Genomic DNA, 25,052 nt, shown 5'->3' with positions numbered 1-25,052 from the left:
CGGTAACGTTTTTAAGCAACGTATAACAACTTTGAAGGAAAAACAGGTCAAAGTTCAGTGGGCTTCTCACTCAAAGGCACTTAATCGTCAAACATCTAACACTCAACAACAATATTCAAACAGTTTAACACTTGTTTGTTTTATTATGATTCTTATTTTCTTGTTGTTGTTGTTGTTGTTGTCGTTGTTATTATTATAATTATCATTTTGATGTATATAATTATACATAATACAATATGCTTATATGTATATATATATATATATATATATATTTATATATATCCTGTCGCTAGTATGGTTGCTGTAGATTGCTAGGGTCTCCGAATACCGAAGAGAGCAATTCCGAACGCCCAACAGCAACTTCACGCAAAAGCCACAAGCCAGAAATTTCCGCTTCTGTCGATTTTCTTCATCACAGATTGGAAACCTGACGTAGCGCTATAGTAGGTTGCATTAACCTTAGCGAAGGGTTTGTTGCTTTCGTTACCGGCGGCAGGTCGTGGAGCTCGCGTTCGCGATAAAGACGGCTCAGCTTGCTTTCTTCATCTGATTCGATCGGTCCCCTCGGCATCGGGGACAATACCATTTGCCCTTAGGCTTCGTCGTCAGCGCGACACATTGGAAATGGAACCATTCGATTGCGCACTCTTCGTTATCGCAACCAATCATTTCGCCGAACGATACCTGGGCAAAGAAAAAAGCAAAAAAAAACTAGGTATCGATTTAAGTGTAAAAGTGCAGGTGGAGGGACAACAAGCTCACTTTCGCCCGGATGTGTCATACAATGAAAGCTCACTTCTCTAACCAAGGCAAACATATTGAACAGCCGTTCCCGTAGTCGGTAGTGTTTAGCTTCAGCACAAAACAATAATTATAGAAATAAAAAAAGTTTTAAATGATTGGCTCTGTATACGTTATGTGCGTGAACGGTCATATAGATAGATTTCTGATTTCCGAATCTGATTTTGAACTGAAACCGCGTGTACCCTGGCCAGAAACATATTAGATACGTTTCTCCAACGTATCTTTAGGGAAGAACGCATATTTCTATAGATCTAGACTTTGCTTGTGCAAAAAACCATGAATCGTTGCGGGCGCACCTGTTCGCACAGACAGTATGTCGGCTCATCTGGATCGATGGCGTCCACGGGTGAAACCGCTTCCTGTTGCCGTGCACTCTTCCGCTTTTTACCTTGACCTGTTGATGAACACAAAGTAGGGAGGTCAAATCTATTACGAGCATAACAAAAAAAAATTCTCTCCGATTTTAACAGACAGTTTCCAACAGACAAAACGTAGTCTATTGCGAAAACGCCTCGGATAATAATTCGATTATAGAAGAAAAAATTCATATTAGAAGACTACCAAAAAAAATAAAACAGCTGTAAGCATGTGGTGATTTTCCAATATATTTCTCCAAATTAAGATCATATTCTCTATACTTGTCTACATAATAAACCACTTACCCGTGGTATTTTCTGTGCTCGCACTGCCTCGTTTGCTACCCTTAGTCGCTGTCTGATTCGTTCCAGCACCAGCTCGTTTTTCGCGTTTGCTAACGCTACTACTTTCGGACCCGCCTCCATAGGCGCTTGACTCGCTGTAGTCTTTCGCCGCAGCTCGTCGAGCACGCTTACCTCCGCCAGTGCCCGTAGATGACTGCGAGTTCTGTCCGTAAAAGTTTAGTTGATGAGAGGAAAAAAAAAAAGAAAACAGGATTCGGTCATGTGTGCATAAGTTGGCGGTATTCCAGTAGTAAAATTTGAAGCTAAAAGTGCCATATTATTGAACGCGTAAATAGTGAAGACTATCACTTTACAAGTAAAAATCACAACAACGATTAATTAACTTTTTTAACCAATGGTAACTAGCCTTTTGACTAGTAAAAAACGGTGGAGGATCGCGTTTGACTTCCTTATGCTAAATGTGTATACCCGTGCCTACTCCTAAATCAACTGAGGTGCAAGTGCGCCCTGGCTGGAGAACGGTTTAATCGAAACACTTATCGTGCATTGTTCATGACGTGCATCACTGCTGGCATAAACATTCGGCAACTATTAAGTGACCACAAAGTCAAAAAACTTCTTCGTGAGAGCAACGACGAGCTGACCATCAGATCCAGTAGTCACGTTCCTACTCCCTGTTCTTGCCATGATGATTTTACATGTCTGAACATCGGCAAATGGTCCGAACATTATACATGTACTTGCGCTAATTTAAAATTTTAAACTACTTCTAGCTTTCTTCCTTAAAGCCAACAATTGAGCCTTGTCACTGACGATTTCTATCTATACACGGTATGAACCACTTCAGAATACTAGGATAACAATATATGAGTCTTAGCGAACGTCTATTCAGCTTTGCTTGTTCTCTCGAACGAAGTCTTGCCTTAAATTGGCTAAATTGGTTCTATGCATCATCACGCCTTCTCAAGCCAACCAAAGGCGCACAACCAGCGAACCCTTAACAGCTTAAGGTGTTGACGTTAGTTATAAGGTCAACACCTTAATCAACAAGATCAACACCTGATCAGAATTTCTCCTCTTCCATTAGCGTTACTCTTAGGTCTTGCTTAGACCATCTGCTGTCTGTGGGGATATAATATATGGATTGCGCGAAGCGTCGGTACTGATCCTACTCAGTTTTGATCGGTTTCACAATATTGCTACAAGAGTCAGTTAACGACTTTCTATCACAACCGATTTACACGCAGCGAGCAACTCTTTTGAATCACATATTATGACCTAACGCAAAAACCGGGTCTTATCTATCTTTTAAAAAAAAAACCGAATTTTCCCTTTTTACTGTCAGAGCATCGCTATCAGGGGCAATGGAAATGTTACGCCCTGTAACGAACTGGAATCACTGCAACTGCATTGTACTTCCGCCAACGTCATGCTTCCTAAAGGAAATTCCCGCAAAAAACTAAACCTAAACTGGTTTCCACAATAAAGCCACGTGACTCCGTGTGGCCATTGTATTTACATTCTACAATATAGGCTGCAAATCGTGGGATACGGATTCAAAGCTGTGGCAAGCTGTCCATCGATTATTGCACATGATTTGCCTCGAAACGTTACTGTTTTTATGGAAGCTGCAATGCTTAGACCAGCGATTAGCTTACAAGTATTTCCGGGCACGCATCACACCTTGGACATCCCTCGTCAGTGTGCAAAGTAAGGGAATATGAAATGGTTCGCACGCGAGAGTCCAGCCCTTCTGAGCGACTCCTGAGAAGTATGAGCCACAGGTGGCGCTATAATCGCCTTTTCGATCATAAAGTAGCCCCACCTATCGTCGTAGTGTACAATAACGCCTCCTGATTCGGCATAGACCGATAAACAGCGAGGAAGAAAGCTGCGCACACACGGCTTGAACACGGGTATTTTCATTATTAAATTCGACTTGTTAGTTCAAGGAAAGGCCGAGTTGCCAGAATACTGTATTCTTACTTGTACCATTCTTGCTTCAAAGCTCCCGTTCTGGTTGCTAACGCTGTCATGTTCTAACGAGGGTGGAGTGGATGAACTTACGAAGTTATGGGGAAAAATTCATACGAGCGCATCAGGAATTGTATTCCCTCGTACGAGTAAATGCTATGAAACTTCAAACAATCTAGATTACTTTTTTGCTTCCTCCCAGTCTGCATGGCTAGTAGTACAACATTTTTATAAGCTGCCAGCTACGTTGTCGTTACATCGGCTTGCTTAAAGATTATAGCTTGCTAGAGCTCACTAAGAGTCTTACGGGGTCGTAATGTATACCGAGCTCACGTAATCAGAGATGACTCACACTGTAGTATGCCCGAATATTCTAGTAAAACCCAAATGTCGATATCCCCAAAATACTCGAATTCATTCGTAGCGTCTTAAGACATAGATCTGGAGAAAACTGGATAGCTGTTACCGACGCAATTTTGTACACTGCTTCCATTGTGCTTACCTCTTCCTTGACGTGTTTGTTTCCACTGCTGCCGGTATGATTGACATTGGTCGAGTTGTTGCTGTTATTGCTATTATTACTGTTTGAGATCTGTTGCTGGGATCCGCCCCTGCCATGGTGGTGATGTTGATGATGATCGCTTCCGGATTTGCCGTCAGCTCTTTCCGGCCCGTTACCACCGACCCCCGAACTGTTGTTGATGCTGTTGTTACTGGCGTTGGCTGAGTTCGCGCCGAGTCCGCTGCCAGTACCCCCAGGACCATTCCCGCCTGAACTCGTGTTATTCGAGTAAGCGTTATTTGACCCCGTACCGACGTTACCGGCGCCATGATGCGCGCTACTGTTGTTTAAGCTGCTGTGGTGATTGTGATGGTGATGGTGATGATGATGAGCACCGCCGCCGGTCGAGTGCGCACTTAGTGCGTTGTTATTTGAAAGGAAGTTTTGGTTCGACGCGCTGTTGTCGTCACTCGAATGGCCTCCCACGGCTGCGCCTCCGCTACCGGCGCTGCCTGTTAAAGGTGAATGGTGCCCGCCCGAGCCGCCCCGATGCTGCGAATCGTACAAACGCTCCTTGGCCAGACAGTCCGAAAACGTTGTCGCGGGATTGTGATGCCGACGTAACTTGTCTGGTATCGCCGTTGGCGTTATTGTAGTGGAAGTTGATGAATGAACAATTGCCAATACGTTAGCAAAAAAACAGCACATTTGATTAGCATTTATCTATGTATTATAATGGTCGTAAATGATAATGAGCCACCTTTTCAAGTTCAATCTAATTCTAATATAGATCCAATAAGCGTAACCAGTGAATTACGAAAAGCATGACCATTAGTGTCAAACTAGTGATATTTTTTAATGTTTGAATTGACAGAGGGGGGTTACTATCCAGATATCTAAACTAGTCTATTTACTAAATCACCATATATATATAGAGGGTAATAAGTAAGCTAATCTAAATATCCGATATTAACGCCTTTCTACTGACTCGAACATAGAATATTAGTGTGACACTATATAATATTTATACGCATATATACACACACCTATGAAAAGGCTTTGTTCGACCCTGTATATAGTACTAGTCACCCGATCGTCGTCACTCTATTCATACGAATATGCCGTACTACACATCATCCTTTAAAAACTGATATCATGATATCAAGCATCTTTTCTGACGTACAGGTTGTTTTATCCGAACTCTAGAATCATGCATTTGCAGTTTATCTGTGACGAGTTACGCGAGTTTATAATTTATTACAGATACCAATGCACAGTATTAAGACCATACTACAAGCCGTTAGATTTTACGTACTATGCCATTTGGGACTTGTTTAGATTTTACATAAGTGGAGCATAATTGTCAAACTTGATGTCGAACACACTATTTTAAATTCCTATTTTTAAAAAACCAAGTAAACTTTGCTTTTCAAACAATTACGCCGAAAAACATCCAGCAACGCTAAGTCACATGAACGAAGCTGTTTCAGCCCAGTTGCTGTTGAACGTTAAGTTAAGCGTTCACCATGCATCTCCGTGTTTCAGATGTACGTTGGCAAGTAGCACTATTTTATAGGAATGACATCTTCAGGTTGAACTGATCCAGTTCCGGCGTGTAACTAGTGACCTGCTACCGATATGGGTGCGTCTACTGAACTTTTGGACCGAGCACTGACGCCTTTGTGCACTACACGCCAGTACAATAGGCACAATTGCTGCATTTAGTGAGAAAATGAGGTGTTCCGATGGCCCAGCGGAAGAATACGCCGATCGTAAATATTGCGTCTGAAAACAACAGCTTTGGTAAAAAAAAAAATCTCGGTGAGCGCCGTCTCCGGACTCGAAGTTTCTAATAAATCTACCGGCTATTTCGTCTGCATCCGTGATCCGCCTGTAGGTGAACTGTTTGAATAAAGGCGATACATCATATGAATGATCCTGAATAAACACCATTCAATACTACGTCTATGCTTTGAAATTAAACTATCGTTCTCTATCTATAAGCAAATTAGCGATACCCGCCAAGTTCAAAGTCACAGTATATATTGTCAACTGGATACGCTAAACAAATTTAGCAAGGTAAAAGAGACAAACATCTATTTATTATGCAAATTATAATCCGAACCAGTACCGAAGTACAAATGAACGTGAACATCAAAGATAACAAGGCACTTATATCCTGCCTTCCTGTCTTTCAAACCGCATGGAAGGACGGCACCAACGGTATTAGGTTCAAATGGATTTCTTCGATATTGTATGATTACCGCTTCGTTCCCGTCTCAAATACAACTTCAAGGTGCGCCACTCCGTAGGGCCTTGGGGATACCACGAACCACAAGTGGCCACTTTCCTGCGTGAATATAACTTACTAAATGCGCGCGAGCGTGTTTAGCGCATCCGAATTTGGAAACGATGTACGTGGGTCGACAAAAGATCCTTCTACGAAAGGCCGCCTCGACGGGAGGCGAAGCGTAGCTGATTTAAAGTCATCGAACAATTCACTCCATCGTTGATACCTGCGACCTTGTTGAAAAATTCTTTTTAGCTCCCGTGTTAAGACCTCACATCAACGGTATTAAACGCCGGACGTCGGCAACCTGTCGGAATATCTGACCCTACAGGAGTATTCGATTTTGTTCGTTACCTTCAAATTGACGCTATATTTTTTAGGGTTATATTTTTCAGTAAACAATGCGATACAACTCTTGAACAAATGCCCTTACTATTATCATTTTCATAGTAAACGCTTCTAGAGGACTGTGGACCCGCTCACAATAGTAGTTGAAAAACCATCATTGCTTAAACGGGACAGAAGTGCTTATCTAATATTCTGAAAATATCTTTATAATAGCATAATTGTCGCTTTGTTTGGGTAAATCGTGCTGTTTTTTCAACTCACTTTTGTAAAACAAACGAAATGCCAAAGATCCTTTATGATTCTTTGCCTCACATTATTATGGAACATCATGAGCAAAAGATATGGTCTTTCTGAAATTTATTGCACGTAAATTATGGTTATGGATCACTGAACCGAGTATACTACTTATAAGCCAGATCTAACCAATTGTTTTACTGACATAGGTCACCAATAGGTCATCGACAAAACAACACTAACCACCATTTTTTTTCTCCTAAAAACTCTGCAGGCCCACCCTTTGGAAATTTTAAGACACGCTTGCTTGAGAACAAGTCACACAAGTTATTTGCTCAACCTGCAAACGTTACTAAAATGGTTCAGTACATAGGCCATCGTCGATATCAAGGATAAAAAGTGACACACTTAAGGGGCGTTTGTTATTTGCTCAGATTTTCCGTTTACTACAGGTAGTAGTGAACGGCGGCAAAACACATCGTTTGGTGGATTGACTAGGCGGCGTCTGAGATGTTTCCCTCGAAAAAGCCCAGCGGGCCCTGCGGTCGTGGCGGCGAGATAGCCCGCGTGACATCTGGTTTCTACGGCGACGAAAATTACTAGCAGTGAACACTATCGCCACCTCCCTAGACAACCGGCGGCGCCATGGCTATCTACGGACGAACGTAGTAGACCTTCGCGTGGCATGATACAAATGAGGATTGAACTATAGAGTTTACAGCGATCCTCACACTGGTTTCGTTTACAAGAGATTTATAATTAGGCGATTTTACTATGCACTTTTATTCCTTCAGCTGGTAAACAAAGCTGGTATAAACACTGTCGTTTTGTGGTACTCCATAGTGAACTGATGGTGATTTCACAAAAAAATAATAGAGGTTAACATTAACGATAAGCCTACGACTCGCTTTACACCTCAGAAGTGCCCCACAACGAAGCACCATTCCTAGTCCTTAGCTCTGATAAATCGGTCACGGTCTTTTAGTGAACGTTCTGGCGACGTTATCTATAGGCTGATTAGATATTATATTTCACCTCAAAATAGAAACAGTGAGATACTAACGCGGATACGAACTGGTGAACACCATTAATTTCATTTTCTTGCCGAAGGATCACCGATCATCGGCAGGCTCTCTGCGACGGGGTTAAATTGCGAACAGGGTTGGAGGTTCGTTTCCTATCGATGTGCGTTACTTTCGTGTTGCTACTGCAATGGTTTTCCGGCTTTCGAAAATTTTAACATATCGAAATGCGGAAACCACGTGATCTAGGAAGGTCGCACTAGCCACGATAGGCAGGCGTGAACAAATCTTTCTTTTGCAGAACCACAGAAGACAAGCATATAGCAGTAGATTTTCAGTTCTATTCTGGTTAGCTTTCCGTGTGACTTCACCAAGCAAGCGATTAAAAAAAATTAAGCCGATACAGTAACAGCATCCTAGCATTATTGGTATAGAATAATCACATTGTAGAGATCAACGGTATAACTCTTCGCACTTGTGCGCACTCTGTTTAGCAGAAGTGGTACTCGTACCGTAGCAGCACCATCGACAAATCACGACATACCGCTGCAAGCCACGGCCGCTCTGTGGCTGTTCATTCAGACTCATACGACAACTATAGCGGCGGCAACGAAAATGTTTAAGCTTTTTGCTAGCTCTTCTGAGATATTACTGGCAGTAACAGTAACTTTGACACTTTAAAGTTGGCCGTTAAACGCGTGAATTCGACGAGACCGTGGTCCGAAATGGCAGACGGCGGCAAGTCTCTTGGCGCTCCATCGTCATCCGCCAGCACCTAGATTATCCCTATGAACAGTCGGTGCGTCAACAATCACAAACTATATAATACATTTTTAGCTCTCCTACCGTAACTCGCCGCTTTCGACAGCTAGTCGCCCTGCGTCACGCATTAGCTCGAAATTCATGTAACCCACACTTAGCCGCTGCGACGATCCCTTATATCGTACAATTTCATACATGTACCACCACACTTCGTAAAGTACCGCGTAACAAAATTCAATTGGGAAAAACGAGAAATAACGGCCAGCGGTAGGTCAATTTTTCGATCCAGCCTACGATGACAATCCGTGCGCACACAACACGACTCGTCGGATACAAATGCTCTAAATGAATACAAGCTAATAAGCCGTCCTGTACCGTCTAGGCGTGTGCCGGCGTAGAAACTACCAGTAAGACCGCTAGAATCTAACACCGACAAAAACTTGCGGTAATGCAATCGAACCAACGGCGACCGCTACTTTTCGTCGACGAACAGCGTCGCTAGCAGGACCGATGCTGCAGCGACTTTTTACGGTTTTCTCGGCTTTCTAAGCGTTCGGCTCCTATTTCTTGCTGCTGCTGTTGTTGTTGTTGTTGTTGTTGTATATTCGTTTAGCAAGAAAGATCCGCAATGTTGTTGTATGTGTAGCGCACGAGAGTAGTCAGACATTCGAACGGCCGGGAAGGCTGGCGAAGGACAAGAAAACAAGAGACAAAATTGGCTGCTGCTTCGACCCGAAGTTCGTTTCCTGTTGGAGAGCGATGGGGACCTTTTGGATACAGGCTACCGTTGTTGTTGCTGCAGGAACAGGCTATCTTGCTAGTAATAGTCGTTCGTCTGGGTTAATTTATTTGCTTTACACAAGGTTGGCATGATCGATCACTACAGACGGAGGCAGCTGCGGCGTTTGCGATAATAACAGCCGACACGAGGAAAACCACTGGCGGCTCTTAGAAAACACTTTGCCCTGAGTCGCTCAAACTCATTCACTGCCCCTTACCGCTGTCGCTGCTGATTGACTCTGCGGTCGTTCAGTATCGTTTCCTAACCAATGCTGCTGTTGTCGTTAACTCCGCTGAGTCAAAGGCATTGTAGCTGGTCGTTAATGAACAACGAGCGGGTTGGCCGATTTGCCGTCAATTAGTTAAGCAATGGCAAGTTAACCCACTTGTTACCGCGCTGAGTTATCGTATAAGTAGGCGCGACTGGCAAGCTGGACAAGGTTTGCGCTTTTACTTGTCCGGAAGTTATAAGCCAACCGTTAATCATCGCAGTCCAGTCAGATACACTGATTCGCTTGCCAGGTAACTAGCTAGCTAAACTGAGGACACGAAAGTACTGGTAACAACAATGGTGGCCATGGTGACAACACAGCCGTTAAAGTGACGACAACTGCTAATGTCGACGACAACGCCAATGCTGTCAACGATGACTCCGCTAAAATCTTGTTAAATGTACGGGAAACGACAAAGAAAGAGCGACAAAAACTCGCTGCACAAAGACGATAGCGATTCGCGCGATGACTCCCCACTCTTGCCACACTCAGCAAACTCGGCGGTGCTCATGCAGTGAGAGATAGACATTGACAAACGTTGCTACAGGCAAAGAAGCGACAAGGGCTTACCGCTCCGCTGTTATACCGCGGCCTAGGACATGCTTTGGACGCCGCTTTAGCGGGCACGTACGTAAGCGTAAATCAGTTCCTACTACCACCAAGCTCCAACGCTGCAGCTCCCGCCAATCGGCTATGGTTGGTGTGGTGTTATTAGTTATCGCTATGTGACCAACGTTTTATAGCTGGCGCGATTAAGACAATAAAAGAGTGAGAAAAAGAGCCGGACATAGAGAAAAACGTACCGGTAAGGTTATCCTCTTGTTTCTTGCACTTTTCGAGGCTGAGTTATGATAGGAACTAATGTATGGCCTGGCTTTCCTTGTTAACGACAGCTTCTTTATTTTTTGCACTTAGTGGCGAACAAGCGCGACGTTTCAGTACCAACTTTAAGCCTTTACCCGTAATGCAGACTGTCAACGATCGATCAAATCAAAATAGAAAACAAGTCTACAAATATACCTACACAAACAAACGTGGAATCTCTCGCGGACATTCAAAGTGAAACATTTAGGAGCTGTTGATCCTCTTCAACAGTTTGGTGCTGGCAAGCCAAGCGTTTAATTAGGGTTACCAACAGCGCACTTTGTTAGCTTATTGTTGTTGTTCTGTGACCATTCTAGCATTCGCTTTTCACGGATTTCGGGCTTTGAAAACACAGAACATACATGCGACCTATCAGTTTGTACAAAGAGCACCGCAGTGTGCAACCTGCAGTGGAAAGCACTGATTTTCAACAGAGCGCGATTCCGCTATGGCGCGAAATTATTTGTAAATCTTGCATCGGTTCTGTGCGCACTTAATATGAATAGCGGCAGGACAGGCGTCAATGGTAGGGGGCATACCGAGGATCGGTTTAGAGTGGAGCCAATTCGTGGTCGAACGATTGGTTAGTCGAGTGTGCTGCCGTGCCTGGCAGCGTTGTTACCTCTACTGTATTGTACGCCACTGTATGTCGGTGCTGTCGCTGTGGCCCTTATGTGACAGTGACTATCGCCGAAACACGGCTGACTTAGCTTGCCTTGTCCGGCATCAACATCATCACAACAAGATGCAAGCGACAAGCAGGTAGCCAACAGCTCCGTCTTCGGCCGTTATGGATCCGCGTCGACTTGGCTAACAGGGATCGCATGATGGCGAAAACGGGTGTTAAACGTTTCTCGAGCTCAACTCGAACATAAATTACCACTAGTAGGCCACTACTACTACGACGACGACTCTAACAGCACACCTCTTTACCCTTTGCCAGTCCTTTGCGCTCAACAGCTCAGACTCACTCAGCCCTTTCCACTGTATTCAACCATATCTAGTCGACCATAGTAATACGTTAATAACAACTCACGCGGCACGGCAGCACAACCGACAACACCGAATGAAACGTTGCCGCTAAAACTCTAGGAAGCAACCACAACAACTGTGATCGGGGCGTCCATCGTCATCGTTTGACCTGCGTGGCAGAGATTTCTTTGCTAGTAGTGATACGGCTGCTGTTGTTGTCTGTATCGCTGCAGGGCTTGTTCGTAGTAGGACTAATTTTACCGGTCATATTAGCGTGTCCGCATTCGACGTTCCCTCTGACGTTATCATCGACGACGTTGTTCCGTGAAGCGGCTAGCTGGCGACCTAATAAACGTGCGTTAGTTGTCCGATTGTTGTTGTTGTTCTCCGACATTCATCGGTGGGATGTCATGAATTTACCGGTCTGTAAATCGGTCGCATCCAAACGTAAATATGGTGAGTGTGCATATGTAAATCGTCAGCGTCAATGCGGCGCTCCAGCAGGAACAGATCATAGCAACCGTAGGCAACAGTGGTACAATGGATTCGAGTAGAAGTCGTGTCTATCCGCGTTCGCCCAGATGCCGCGGATCCACCGCGCGGCCCTTAGTAACGACGGCGATACATACGAGGGGCCGTCTGTACTGTCGTAGGAAGACGACAGTAACGCTTTTAAGTTGGTACGAGCCGACAAGAATAGACAGCACATTAGCTTTCGTTGTTTGTGTTGACGGAAACCGCTGCGAAATCAATTTCACCCTCCATACTGACGTTGATTTCGGTGCAGTTGGTATAGTTATATCGTCTCTAACCGTCTGTCCAAACGTTCTTTTCCAAAAAAAGTTTTACTGTGGATGGCCTATTTTGGGATCTGAGTCGACAAATCCGTTAGAATTCCATTATTTGTGCTGGATGCGTCCCTCAGTGATTAACAACAGCTAAAACAACTGACGACAAATTGGCTTTGTACTGAAATGAAACAGTGGAAAAACTTCGTCGAGATTTCGACGTTTTCGGCAGTTGTTGATACGTGTGACCGGAACCGTCAGAGGCAGGTTACGTAGGCGCATTAACCCACTCGGCATTATCCTGTTTCGTTCATTCTCAGAGAGCTGATCCCGCTAACTAGAACACGAATGCGCTCTTTGATCCAGCAACGTCAACGTTTCGATACACATGAACGCGTGATGCTAGTACACTTTTAGACGCAACAGAAACTAAGATTGCTCATTTGGGCTATTTAACTATATCGCGCATTACACCTAAAGTTGTTAGGGCATCTTTGGCCAAATACTGAATTCTACAGCAGTGATAATAGTGGTTCATATATAATACTATTACTGCTAGTACTACGCGAAGATGTGCGTTACACAGGACATAGCGCCTTCAATCTTGTGCTGGAGCGTACTGTAACAATAGTCCGAAAAAAGGCAAAAATAACCCATAAAATTCAATATTTTAACTAACTTCTTCAAAATGACATTATTGTGGGTAATATAGGCCGCTAAGATAGATTAAACGACCACATGTATCTAGCCTTAAAAACTAATGATGATGAACAAAAACGATTTGGGTGGTGTATTCCAGCCAGTCTCGGTGAACCAACTGGCTTCGAATCCCGCCAGACGCAAGCATTTTCATTAATTAATTAATTATGCCAGCTTCTTCACTTTTACTACCAAAAAAAGCTTGTCGAAGCAATGATATGCAACGCACTTGAAGCAGACAGTATTCGTTCACGATTTTCGTTAGGATCTCATTTGAATGTACCGTTGAAAAAGAATTATGCAATCGTGTTCCTCCGTTTTGCATGACGGGGCATTAGGTTAAGTTAGCTATTATGCAAGTTTAACTTTGAATGTCCAAGCAAGGACACCAGTGCATAGGTAAGTCAAGGTTGCGTCCAGGCGAGAGTCGTCGTTTTAAATTCTCGCGTTCCACTTCGAATATTCTATCATCTCTGGGGTTTATATCCGTGATAATCGTGCACCATGCATATGTAGTAGATGTGCTAGAAGCTCGCATCAAGTATCGCCATGTCAAAAAATGATGAATTTAGTAAATAACATATAAGGCACAACAATAGATGTAGAATGTGACCGATGTATTTATTCCCACTCATTCGGTAGCTCTGTATCTTTTGTCAGCGGTATTTATAAAACAAGTAGTTTAAATGTAGAGAAACGATAAGAAACCATACGTCAACTCAATACATTTCGCGTATAAATAAATCATTTGATGAGTGTCATATAGGTGAACGTATGAAGACTGGGTTCATGTACAGTCCCATCTGACAGTTATAAGCAATACATCCTTATTTAACCAGCAACAACAGTAACAAGAATGTGTCTGCTAAATGGAATATGTTCGACTAGGTTCACTGTACTCGCATATCGTTATCGACCAGACGTAATAAAGGAAGACTTATTACTCGCCTAAACGCGTAACGCTAAATTTTACGCTAATAAGCCAACAGCTGTCCGAAGACAGATTAAGAACCACTTCCTCTTTTAGGTCCGGTCAAGCAAGTACTTACAGAGAAGTCGCAATTCGAAATATCTGACACTGTCCGAGATTCACATACTATTCATCTCACAGAAGCCTTCAAGCTTCAAGCTAATCGAGCAGACACCGTACATTACGCGGACATTGTTAAGAGAAGGAAAAATAATCAAATGCCGTTGTTTGGTCTAGTAGCAAATATAATTACACATTCTCCCTAACCCTTTATGGTAAGAATTTAGTCGTTTTTCAATGAAACTTAAATGGCTCTTTTCGATAGAATATATCAAATACCATCTGCATGTGCGTTATTGAGCTCACACTACTTCGAAATACCGATTTTTTTTTTTTTGGTAATAATGTGGAATTTGCATGTGGCATCATCAGATTGCTATCAGGGTACGGACCAACCTACCCTCAAAGGATCTCTGGCGCGGGCGGGACTCGATGCCAGTCCGCCGGATTGACAGGTGACCACGTTGCCACCACGCTAATCCCAAAGGGCAAGACAGCAACAACACACCAATAGAAACGAAGCTTTCGTTAACAAGACACGTAGCAGCAGATTGCATCATACACACGCATACACAATGACTAAGTATCGCCTGTCGGCGGCAGGATTTTCGGGAGCAAGATGCATTACCGAACAAACCAATCATATAATATTAACTGTAGTCGTTCTCCAGTGATACCTAGGTATGCTTTGTTGACTGCTAGCTACAACTCAGCGAATATAGTTGACTAGAATTAGTACTTCGAATTGGATTAAAAAAGAAAAGACAGAAAGATTTACCGAGAGTTCGTGCGTCCGATTCAAGTTGTCGACTCTTGTTCTCGATCGTGTCAACCAGTTGTTGCATTAGTTGCAACTTCTCGTCCGAGAGCTCCTGGGTTCGAACCAGCGCCCGGTGAATGTCACGCTTCTTGGGGTCTCGCAACCGGATCAATTGCTCCAATTCAGCTAAATATGCAGGGGTGGCAAACAAATAGCATTATAGACAAAGAATAGGTAGAGAGGAACAGGACAGAAATAAGAAAACGCAGACACATCTCGGTTAATGTTCCGTGTTACTATAGGCCCGAATATCTGACAATTTGACCTAAATGAGAAAACAACGCACAATAATCAGTCTGATATGGCAAACGGGTTTAAGAGCACTGAACATAATTTTGTGTTGCATAATATCTACTTGGTAGAAGACACATGCAAATGCAATGATCAGCACGCGCAGCTTTGAATAAGTTCACAATCATCATTTTACACTATTAATGTTATTACGTCTCTGTCTTGTTGCCCACGTAACCCACGTCAACATTATAACAATTTTGTGTAATTTCATCCATTCTTATAAAGCTACATTTTATTCCACATGGAGTACTACGCAACTATGTAGCAAATGTTCATATTCTCTACAGCTTTTTTCCCACAACAAAAACCCGAACTTACTTACAACGTCGAACCTTTCTGCCAACAGCGATCTCTGTTATTACACAGACATATTTTACAATTATTAAGTTTAACTGTATCAATAATGGGCTTAGTGCTAGTAATAAAAGGTACCAAACTAGCCTTCATTGCATTGAAACCACCAGCGGTAAACGGATAATGGCCTCGGCCACACAAATGGTGACGAGGTCCACTGACCCTTTTCTTCTAAATTCGTCTTCTACGGAAACTCAGCACTTAAGCTTAGTGCATCGCGCACTTTCGATTTCGTTTATATATTGCTGGCGTAATGACGCCAGTTGTATCGACTGCGATAAAAATGTTCCTTCGAGTAGCAACAGTATACGCAGCTACCCTGACGATAAAGCTACGCCGACGATTCTAGCAGCCATCATTACGATAACTGGCTATTCTTTGTGCTGGCTTTGATGGCTAACGTCTTGTACGACTGTCACAGTCACACTGAAGCAGTCGTTAGTAAATAACTCTGTCAGACTTAAATTTGAATTTAGGACAAACAATATTTGCAATCAACAACAGCGACCAGCATTCACACTGCTGGCCTAGTCGATCATAAGCTCAGATGAGGCATGCTTTAGTACACGTTCGTGTGCTTTATTATTGTAAACTGTCCTAAATCCAAGCTGGGTACACATTTATTTGACACAACGATAAAAAGCGGATGATGGAAGAGTTACGAGTGCCGCCAGCTAGCTCTTGGCATAATAGCAATAATAATCTCTATATACAACCGTCACCACGTTTAATCACCATTGCAGTCATCATCTATAGGGGCACAGAACGAACCGTAACACTGTTGTCCGTCCACCGCCGACTACTGCCGGAACACTAAACCACTCCGAGCAGTGCGGCATCGTCACGCTGTTCGCTGAGACACGCGCGAGTGGGCGCATCTGCAGATACTCAGGTTGTAGAGAAAGAGCCTGTAGGCACATAGACTCATGTAGTCCCCCACAACTGTTACCACTGTCAAAGACGTTCAACCATTCAACTAACAAATTGGTTTTAGTACATCCTGGGTTTACTAAACAACGGCTAATATTAGTTGCCTCTCACAGGTATCACGACGCAGCATTTTGACTCTCCGCTGTTCTTACTCTGTCCGAAGCTGACGTGACGTGGGCTCTTTGGGCCATGGCAGCAGCTGACATTTAGGTCAGCCGCTCGCCTATCTTCCTGCCCGCCATCCGTGCTTGCCATCACTATCACGGCCGCCACCCCACCGCAATCTCGTATCATTGCCGCACCATAGTGGTGGCAGCAGCAGCAGCAGTAGCAGTAGCTATCATGGCCCCATATTGGCCGTGGCCCCAGGCAAGCGAAATCGAGAGCCCGCCCAGCAGCGGCCTGTCTCAATAGGAAGACAGCCCATCCATTGAGTTGGGCATCAGCAAGAATAGCTCACCGTCCATTCTGCACTCGTTAGCGCCTGCCGCCGCTGCTTTACCACGCAAAGTCAAGCAGTACGGGTGCCACTAAACGAACAGAACGTACACCACAAATACCAGTGGTTGCGCTAGCACTAAGTACTGACTGGTAGCAGCATTAGCTCGAGCATAACATTAACGGGCAGCGGCTTCTTACTGCAGCGGCAGCTTTCCTTCGTTTTGCCGCGCTGACGTGCCTACCGAGCGAGGGAGCGAGCAAGTGACCGACCGACCAACCGGCTGGCGGACGGACAGTCTACAGACAAGCTCTGTCTTGCTGTTTTTGATATTCTTATTGCAGTTGGCCAGTCCCCGCGACGATTACTGCTACTTGCGTCGCTAACACCGCTGTCGCCGTTGCCGGTTGGGGCTGGATGAGGTGATGAGTCGAGGAGCGGTGCGGGCGGAGAGCTACACACTGGGGGCCTTAAAGCCACTAATACTTCTGTTGGCTTTTCGATCATGATCGTCATAATCGTAGTTTATCAGGACGAACAGCGCGCAAAGCACGTACGCATTGGCGCGAGATTTCCGTCCGTATCTTCCTGCTGCCGTTGCTGGTGGCTGGCCGTCGTCAAGCAATTGAACAGTCCGTAAGGCGATGAAAGCTACAACGACTCGCTTAGCCAGGCGGATTGAATAGAGCAAGCCGACCAGCCAGTTCTGTTCGATTCTCAACGGCACAGATACATTCCGATTTATACGAGCGAATGACACATCGCGCGTTCAAACGGACGGACGGACGGACAGATAGATAGCCTCACACACAGCATAAAGCAGCGGCAACAGCGAAAGCATAGCGGCAGAATTACATATTGAAACCATAAAAATGCCGCACTAGATTATATGTAGACACAGACACCCGTCACAAATATGAAGTGGCAGAGCTGACGGACGACAACGGACCGACACCGAATTACGTATAGCGAATACAGAGACGGAAACGTAACGATGCCAGTAGAGAATCCTACACCATACAACTTTGTCAGCACCAGAGGGGCGAGGAAGGAACGACTAACTGTCAATCTAATATGTGTGTATATAATATATACAGATGCGAACGATGGTATTGTACTTGGAGTCGCGTGACAGATGTGTTCTATTACCCAGACCAGTTGTTACCGTGTTGCTGCCATTACTGTTACATTAACACCGCTGTTGTGTCACCAGATTCTTATACACACACCGAAACAACGTTGATTACACACACTAGAAATAAAGCGGGGGGGAAGGGGGATATCGCTAGAACAGAGCGTAACACGGATTGGCTACCAATACACCGAGTACGTTTTCATATTGTTGTTGTATGCCCTCGAGTCTGACCCGGAAAGGTACACAGTATAAATGATATTGAATGTAGATGACCGTGCCCATTTAACAAACGAGACGAGTAACAGCAGAGGTCACGGACTTCACACGTTCTGGAGCAGCTGTTGTTTTCGGTGTAAGCAATACGTTTAGACTTTGTGGACAGCGTACTGCATATCGACGACGTCGCTGCATGAAAGACTCGAGAGAATACTCATGCATAGGTAGAGAGGAACATTCACCTGTAGACACTTGGGAGCACGAACGAATGAACGCCTGCCCACGTGGACACAGTTGCCTTTCCAGGCACCTACCGGCTTTCCAGGTTAACCTATGCCAGCAGCAATAACAGCTCAAACGGGACGTTTTTCGCACGATACGAATGGGTGCCTAGTTGTTTGTTCAAGAACAGGTTCTCACTGGCCCCCACTCCATATAAACGATTCGATGGCTTTAGCAGATACCGGCGCTAGCCGTAAAAACCACTGCTGTTCATGTGGGAGCGAAGCTATTAACATCGTTATCGACGCCTGCAGCAGCGTCAAGAGGAGATGGGTACACGCCCGGCCCAGTCTGTCCCTCGGGGTGGCGGTATAACGCTGAGAGCGGGAGGCATTAGCTAATGGCTAGACCGTCGCAGAGTATGGGGCAGAAATCATCCATATGCAGATAGACAAAGAGGGTCGAATAAGGAGCTAAGGTAACTAGCATGCTACGAGGCTATGTCACCGTACAAACCATATGTATGTCGAGATCAAAACACTGTTCCTTATAATTAAGCAGGGAAACACTGACTGACTTGAGTAGATGAGCTGTAGCTATAGCAAGAAACGGCGATACACGTGCACTGATCAGGACTTATCCGATCAAAAGTCGATCAGACGATGTTGGTGTATGATCCATTCACTAAGAGGCGTCTATCACGATCTTATATAGCACGTCATAAGACCCAGCCAGCTCGCTACGGGTGACTGATCCGAACGACAGCAGCAGGAAAACTCGAGTGGCGCCATCGACGCTAACTAACCCATGGCCAGGTACACAGCCACACTTGCAGCCGTTGTTCAAATCGTTGCAGGCTATGACCCAATCAACGTAAGCGGAATGAAATAGAACGAAACATGGTGGTGTACTGCAATGTAAGACGACGAATTTGGCCTAGAGAAAGAAGCACACAACAGAGGGGTCTTTCGGTAAACAATATGGGTTACGGGGATAACACTTAAATGGGAGATGAGACGGCTCGCTGAGCTTTTCACTGACTGGATGAGGCTGTACACTTTTTCGGGCACACGAAACAACTCACTTCCAGCACAGTTCACTTTGCACATTGTACATTTCTGTGTGTGTATGTGTCCGACAGCATTATCTGTATGTATGGCCGCATATATGCATGTGTACACGTATCGTACTTACCAAGAATCTTCTGATACTTCTGATCAATCTCGCGGAGTAGCGAAATTGTCCGTTGAACATCGTCGGGAAGGTGCTCGACGGTGTCGAGATAGTGCTCGAGCAGGGATGCTTCCGCCGCCCCAAACAGCTCGACCCCCATTGTACTGCCTGCCCAAGGGGCCAGCGTTAGTTCGTGATTGGCGGCGATTTGGCGACGTTTTAAAGATCGAATGAACGAACGAACGAACTAACGAAAATGCGACGACAGTAGCAGCTGTAACTGATGCAACGATGTCGTCTGGCTCGTTGCTATAGCTATCACGTCAGGAGAAACCCGTTGTGTCCTTCGTCGTTTCCACCGTTCTTTATTTTCACAGCGCACAAACACACGAAAAATACGAACAGTGGAACAGAACTGTTTAGACAGCAGCGAGGAAACGTATTAACAACAGGACATCATCATCATGATCTGTGATAGGACGAGGCGCGTTCGTGCATTTTTTCGGGGTCCTCTTTAATCGCTTATTCCCTGTTATTGTCAGTGGTCATAGCATTAGAAGTTGTAGCAGTGCTCCGAATTCAGCTCCCAAAAGCAGACAAAAGCCCGTTGTCAGTAGCGGGACATTCTCGCTAGTAGCCTTCGAGTCACCGCCGGCTAAACTATTACCATTTGGAATCAGCAAACACGCGTCTACCAAGTAGTCTCTCACTTTATCGAATTATAATAGATTTTCTTGGTGGTACAGGAGTTGTTATTCTGTCGGTACAGCTCATTCAATTGAAGCGACGTCGAACGTTAATTTTCGGACAGGGGTATATCTCGTGGCAAGCGCAACCGTCAGATCGCGTTCGTCAGTGCGGCGGCAGCATCCACGGTGACTGCGGCTAGCGATGGGGGTGTCGATTACCCGTCGCCTGAACGAAAATACCGAAAAGACGAAACATGACACAAAAAAAGATTCGCACGAGCGGCAAGCGTTCAACAGCCGTCTTTCGGCAGCACTCGTTCGTTGCTGGCTGCTACTGCTTACGGGTGCTGTTGCCGCTATCTGCTGTGACGATGATGATGATGACGACGATGAAGGCAACAAGGGTGCGTGTACTGTGCTTCACTCGCTACTGGAACAGCACAATGCACACATTGGGAACACACACGCACACGCAGGGGCAGCACGCAAAGGGATATCGGCTAGCAAACGCTGTGCTATGCCGTGACCACTGCTACTCGCACAAACGACTGCTTCTGCTACTGTTCATAGACTCAACGGCAGCAGCTACTGGCGGTGCTGCCGCCGGCGTAAAACGATGCCCCTACTTCTCGGCAGCGACAGCAACTACAACTACGACGAACTGACGACTACACCGTCGATTCAGCGAACGAACGGGCAACCTACGATTGATTCGCTGTCCTGGCCGCCCGCCTGCTCGCTTTCCTGCCTGCACAATTGTTGGTGGTGCTGCTGCTGGTAGCTGGTCTCAACAACAGCGCAGCGGCCAACTCCCGTTGCTGTTGCTCCCGCGGTGAAAGCGGCAGCGGCAGCGGCGGCAGTAGCAGCAGCAGCAGCAGCGATAGAAACAACCGTCGTACTAGTAGCAGCAGGAATAACAGCGCGGCAGCAATGACGACGACGAGGACAGACCCTCCTCTCCCCAGCTGCGGATTTTCGACAGGCAAGGTCCGGCGATGTTTACAAAACAAGCCGCCATCAGTGTGCAGCGCTGGTATCGTTCTAGACAGACGGAGAGGGAGCGCGCGAAAGGTTTCGTCGACAGGCCACAGAGGGCGCTTGAGATCGCGGGGGCCAGGCAACTGGCTGCCAGAAGAATTCGCTGCCTGCTTAGCAGCAAACCGAACAGAGCGGTGGTAACAGGCGGGAAGCAACCGAGACATACAGACGTAGATACTCACAGAGCAAGGTAAAAGTGGACGAGGAGGCAGCCGGGGCCGCGGCCGCCGTCGCTGCTGGTGGCTGACGACAGAGTGCTGTTATGAGTGCAGGAGCGCGCAGGGTTGTTGGCGAATTTGTGCAAGCGATAGACGACTAAACGAATGGATGAATTGAATGACGAATCGGAGCAGGGTGAAAATAACTGCAGCCGAATACGAAATGGTGAGAGTGTCGTTGGCGGGCTATTCGGCGATGACAAGTGGCTGTGGGTATTTTTGCTATTTCGAAAAGGTGTACTTAGACTTCGGAAAAGATCTATGATTATTTATTAATTTACTAGCGACAACTGTTCCATGGTATTTTGGTCGCCTATTTTTTTTTATCTAAGTTACCCGCGGGTGCTGTAATTATACACGGGCCTATAGTTAAATGATGGACACGTAGATCACCACAACAAGATGAGGGGGAATCAATTATAAAAGAAATTTCGATCACCCACAATGAGGCAAATAGCTGTGAACATTTCGATTAATTTATCTGCCGCTTGTGCGAATCCTTTTTTTTGTAATCATGCTTTGTTTTGTCGGTATTTTCGATCCGGCGACGGGTAATCGACACCCCTTAACCTAATCCAACCCTTCCTCACCAGCAAGTTGCGATATGAGGCAATATAGACCGCTCAGTTTTTTCGAGCATGGAAAAATTAAATATATTTAAAACAAATATTAGCTTTTAGCATTTTTAAAGCAGAATATTTTTTTCCTGTGTGAAATTCTGACCATTTCATTGACACCGCTTAACAATGCCCCCGACACATGCACTATATTCCTAACGATCAAGATCATGAATCCGATAAACTATAGGTTATTTATCGATTATTCGAAAATTATAAATAGTCGCTATAGCGACACGCAGGCTTCGATGGGCTAAATTGACTCTGTAGTAAATATTATTACGGTTCCGCTTCACGTCTCGAATAAGGTGTGCACCTTAAGTACATCCAAAGGACATTTTCGTTAACTTCACCAAAGTCTATTAGCTATGCGTCAATTTAATAATTGTGAAACATCGCCTCTTTTAGCTTTAACTTCGTTGAATAACAGACTTATGCCAATCGAATCAGTCGTCAGCCTATATAACACGTAATACTCTATGAGTATCTATATAATACCTTCCAGAGGTATTATATAGGTCATAGAATAAATGCATCTTGATTTAAATATTCCTATGAAAATCTGATGCAAACTTCTTTTCTAGATTGTAAATAAGGTCTTTGGTGATAATATTTTTCTCGATCGCAGTAAAATTTTCGCCCGTATTACTTTACTATCCCTCTATGTTGTAGTTTGCTAACACAAAAAAAGAAACACGGAAATATAATTTCACTGTCAAAATGATTCCTTGATTCAACTATGTACAATATTCTTACTATTATTATTTTTTATTAATTACGGCTTGAATTCTGTCAAGAGAGGTGCCACCTTTATTACTGTCATTTGACGACTGTATTTCACGAAAGAATATTTTGGTTTATTAATTGAATCAGAGTTTAGTGTCCTCCTCCTCCTCATCTTTCTTCGTTGTGATTTGAGTATTCTTGAATATCGTTAGAATTTAAATGGGTTTTTTTGCTTCTCTGCTGGCGTTCATGACTTGCAAGAACCGATAGCGCATTCTTCATTTAACGTTTTTGAAGTTTTTTTTTTTAACCTTAAAACATTTAAGGTTTTTCGTCAACTTAGATTTGCTATATTATTTCAGGCAATGCCGACTGTTGCAACTTTAGGGCCAAATTGAGAACTGCAACAATCTGAAAACGTCGAACCTGATCATTCGGTCAAAATTTATCGAGTGATCTAAACTATTTATTTCGATTCCTTTTAGACTTTCCAGCTTATTTACACATCGTACTATCAAATTTGAATGGTGGCATACGAAGATTTACTTACGTTCCATCAATAGATGTTTGCCTTTTTGTCGACCCTTGTAAAAACTGTTTAATCGTCTTAGTCGTCAACTCCAGATCGTCTTATTCTCTGCTACGTTTACCCCCATGTCATTAAAAGAACCTTTGTTTTGTTGCCTTTAGCAGGTGGTTGCGCTAGCACTCTTGACTAGAGAGTTTGTCAAACAGTTTAAACAGCAACCTGAAAAACGATTGCTATCTGTTGTTTTGCTTGTTTCCATTTCTTTTTTTATAGGAACAGGTTGAGGTCTGATTCCGGCCGCATCATTAGGTTATTTGGCAGTTTTATGCTGACTGCCATACTGATACATAAAATAGTGGCTTTTGAGCAAAAGGAGACTGATTTTTGGCTTCATTTTGAATTTTACTATTATTACATATCACATTTGTAGGGATGCCTTCTGTTAGCTGGAGTTATCAATAAAAAGCACAATTCCTATACCATTTGATGCTCCAACGTTATTTGCTGTAGTACAGAAGGCCAGTATTCGAATACTGCTGAGGTATTCAACAGACGTAGATTTGCCGCAATCACCATAACTCGACCCACTGGCATGCATTTTCCGGGTTTTGTAAAAGAGTTGCGCCTGGACGTAATGTAATTCAGTCATGTCTTTAGCGAATCACTTGGGTTCACCGTTAAAAGACGTTTACGCACAATCTAGACGTATAATTTCCGTTGGGACTCTTGAAACATTTGGTGGTGACGCACAGAAATCTTTATACATTATTGCACGATATCGTATAGTGGAAACAGTGTACCATTAATTCTCGTAGAAAAATCACGAACCGTCTTCGTTGTTTTCTAACTCTCAGTTAACTTCATATATTTGCTCAATTGTACTTTGCTTAGGGCAACAGTACTCTAGGGAAATACGACTTAATTGCGCAATTAAGGCTTTATTGCGCTGAACAGAACCTGCAAATCTAATACAATAGATATAGTGGAGTGAGGTCATATGCCGAAGTACATCTACAATTTCGATTGATTTTAATAACGTTGTTGCAGCACGAAGTAGCCTATTGAGTTTTTGCTCTTTGAACCATCTGTATGCATTGAAGTATAGGGACGAAAGCCATATATTTGATACTTTTGCCCAAGCTTCAGTTGTATCAACGTAGTGAAATCTGAAATTCTTGTGACGATAAGCCCATTCTAGTCTTATGAACTCAGACACACTCATCCAGCCAAAATAAGGCATGTCATAACAAATCCTCGTGGTGAATTTCTAGAATCGCACTAAAAAACGAACGAACGTGAGAACGGTATGGGCACTGGTAGAAGTTGACAGAACTGCGTGCCGTTCTTAGGTCTGCTGTTGCTATAAATATTCAACTACACCGAACTACACCGAGTGCATATAGCATATGTTCATCGTAGAACGACATTTTTTTGCAAACGATGGATTAGAGACAGCGTATGAACTTCAAATATTATATTACGGCAGCAATAGAAAAATACGGTACGTATATGCGTTACTCACTTATAATGCCATTCCTTTCCACGTTTAGCAAATTGCTTGATTAGGACAATCGTTTCCACCCCGATATCTTTTCAACTGACTCGGTTGAGTTAAAAGCTACTAGGTCCACAGTTCACATATTATTATC

At 44.2% G+C, this 25,052-nt stretch overlaps 1 protein-coding gene across 12 annotated transcripts; it reads right to left on the bottom strand.

Moving 5' to 3' along the window:
• Positions 1–118: 118 nt before the first annotated feature.
• On the bottom strand, positions 119–23,446 carry LOC111250854 (uncharacterized). Of its 12 annotated transcripts, none has more exons than XM_022806723.2 (7): positions 23,425–23,446; positions 14,782–14,949; positions 14,404–14,478; positions 3,943–4,571; positions 1,467–1,668; positions 1,101–1,198; positions 119–684 (listed from the first exon to the last, which is right to left on the bottom strand). In XM_022806723.2, the coding sequence occupies exons 1-7, from the start codon at positions 23,429–23,431 to the stop codon at positions 529–531; spliced, it is 1,335 nt and encodes a 444-aa protein (XP_022662458.1). In that variant the 5' UTR covers positions 23,432–23,446; the 3' UTR covers positions 119–528. The 12 variants fall into 12 exon arrangements, with proteins under 12 accessions (XP_022662458.1, XP_022662455.1, XP_022662461.1 ...); XM_022806720.2 differs by lacking the exon at positions 23,425–23,446 and adding an exon at positions 19,608–21,160; XM_022806726.2 differs by lacking the exon at positions 23,425–23,446 and adding an exon at positions 18,930–18,951.
• Positions 23,447–25,052: the final 1,606 nt, after the last annotated feature.

This window comes from Varroa destructor, unplaced genomic scaffold (assembly GCF_002443255.2).
Source record: "Varroa destructor unplaced genomic scaffold, Vdes_3.0 BEIS01000005.1, whole genome shotgun sequence".
Lineage (NCBI taxonomy): Eukaryota > Metazoa > Arthropoda > Arachnida > Mesostigmata > Varroidae > Varroa > Varroa destructor.
The sequence above is the reverse complement of the archived record's forward strand: the minus strand, read 5'-3'. Positions and strand labels throughout refer to the sequence as shown.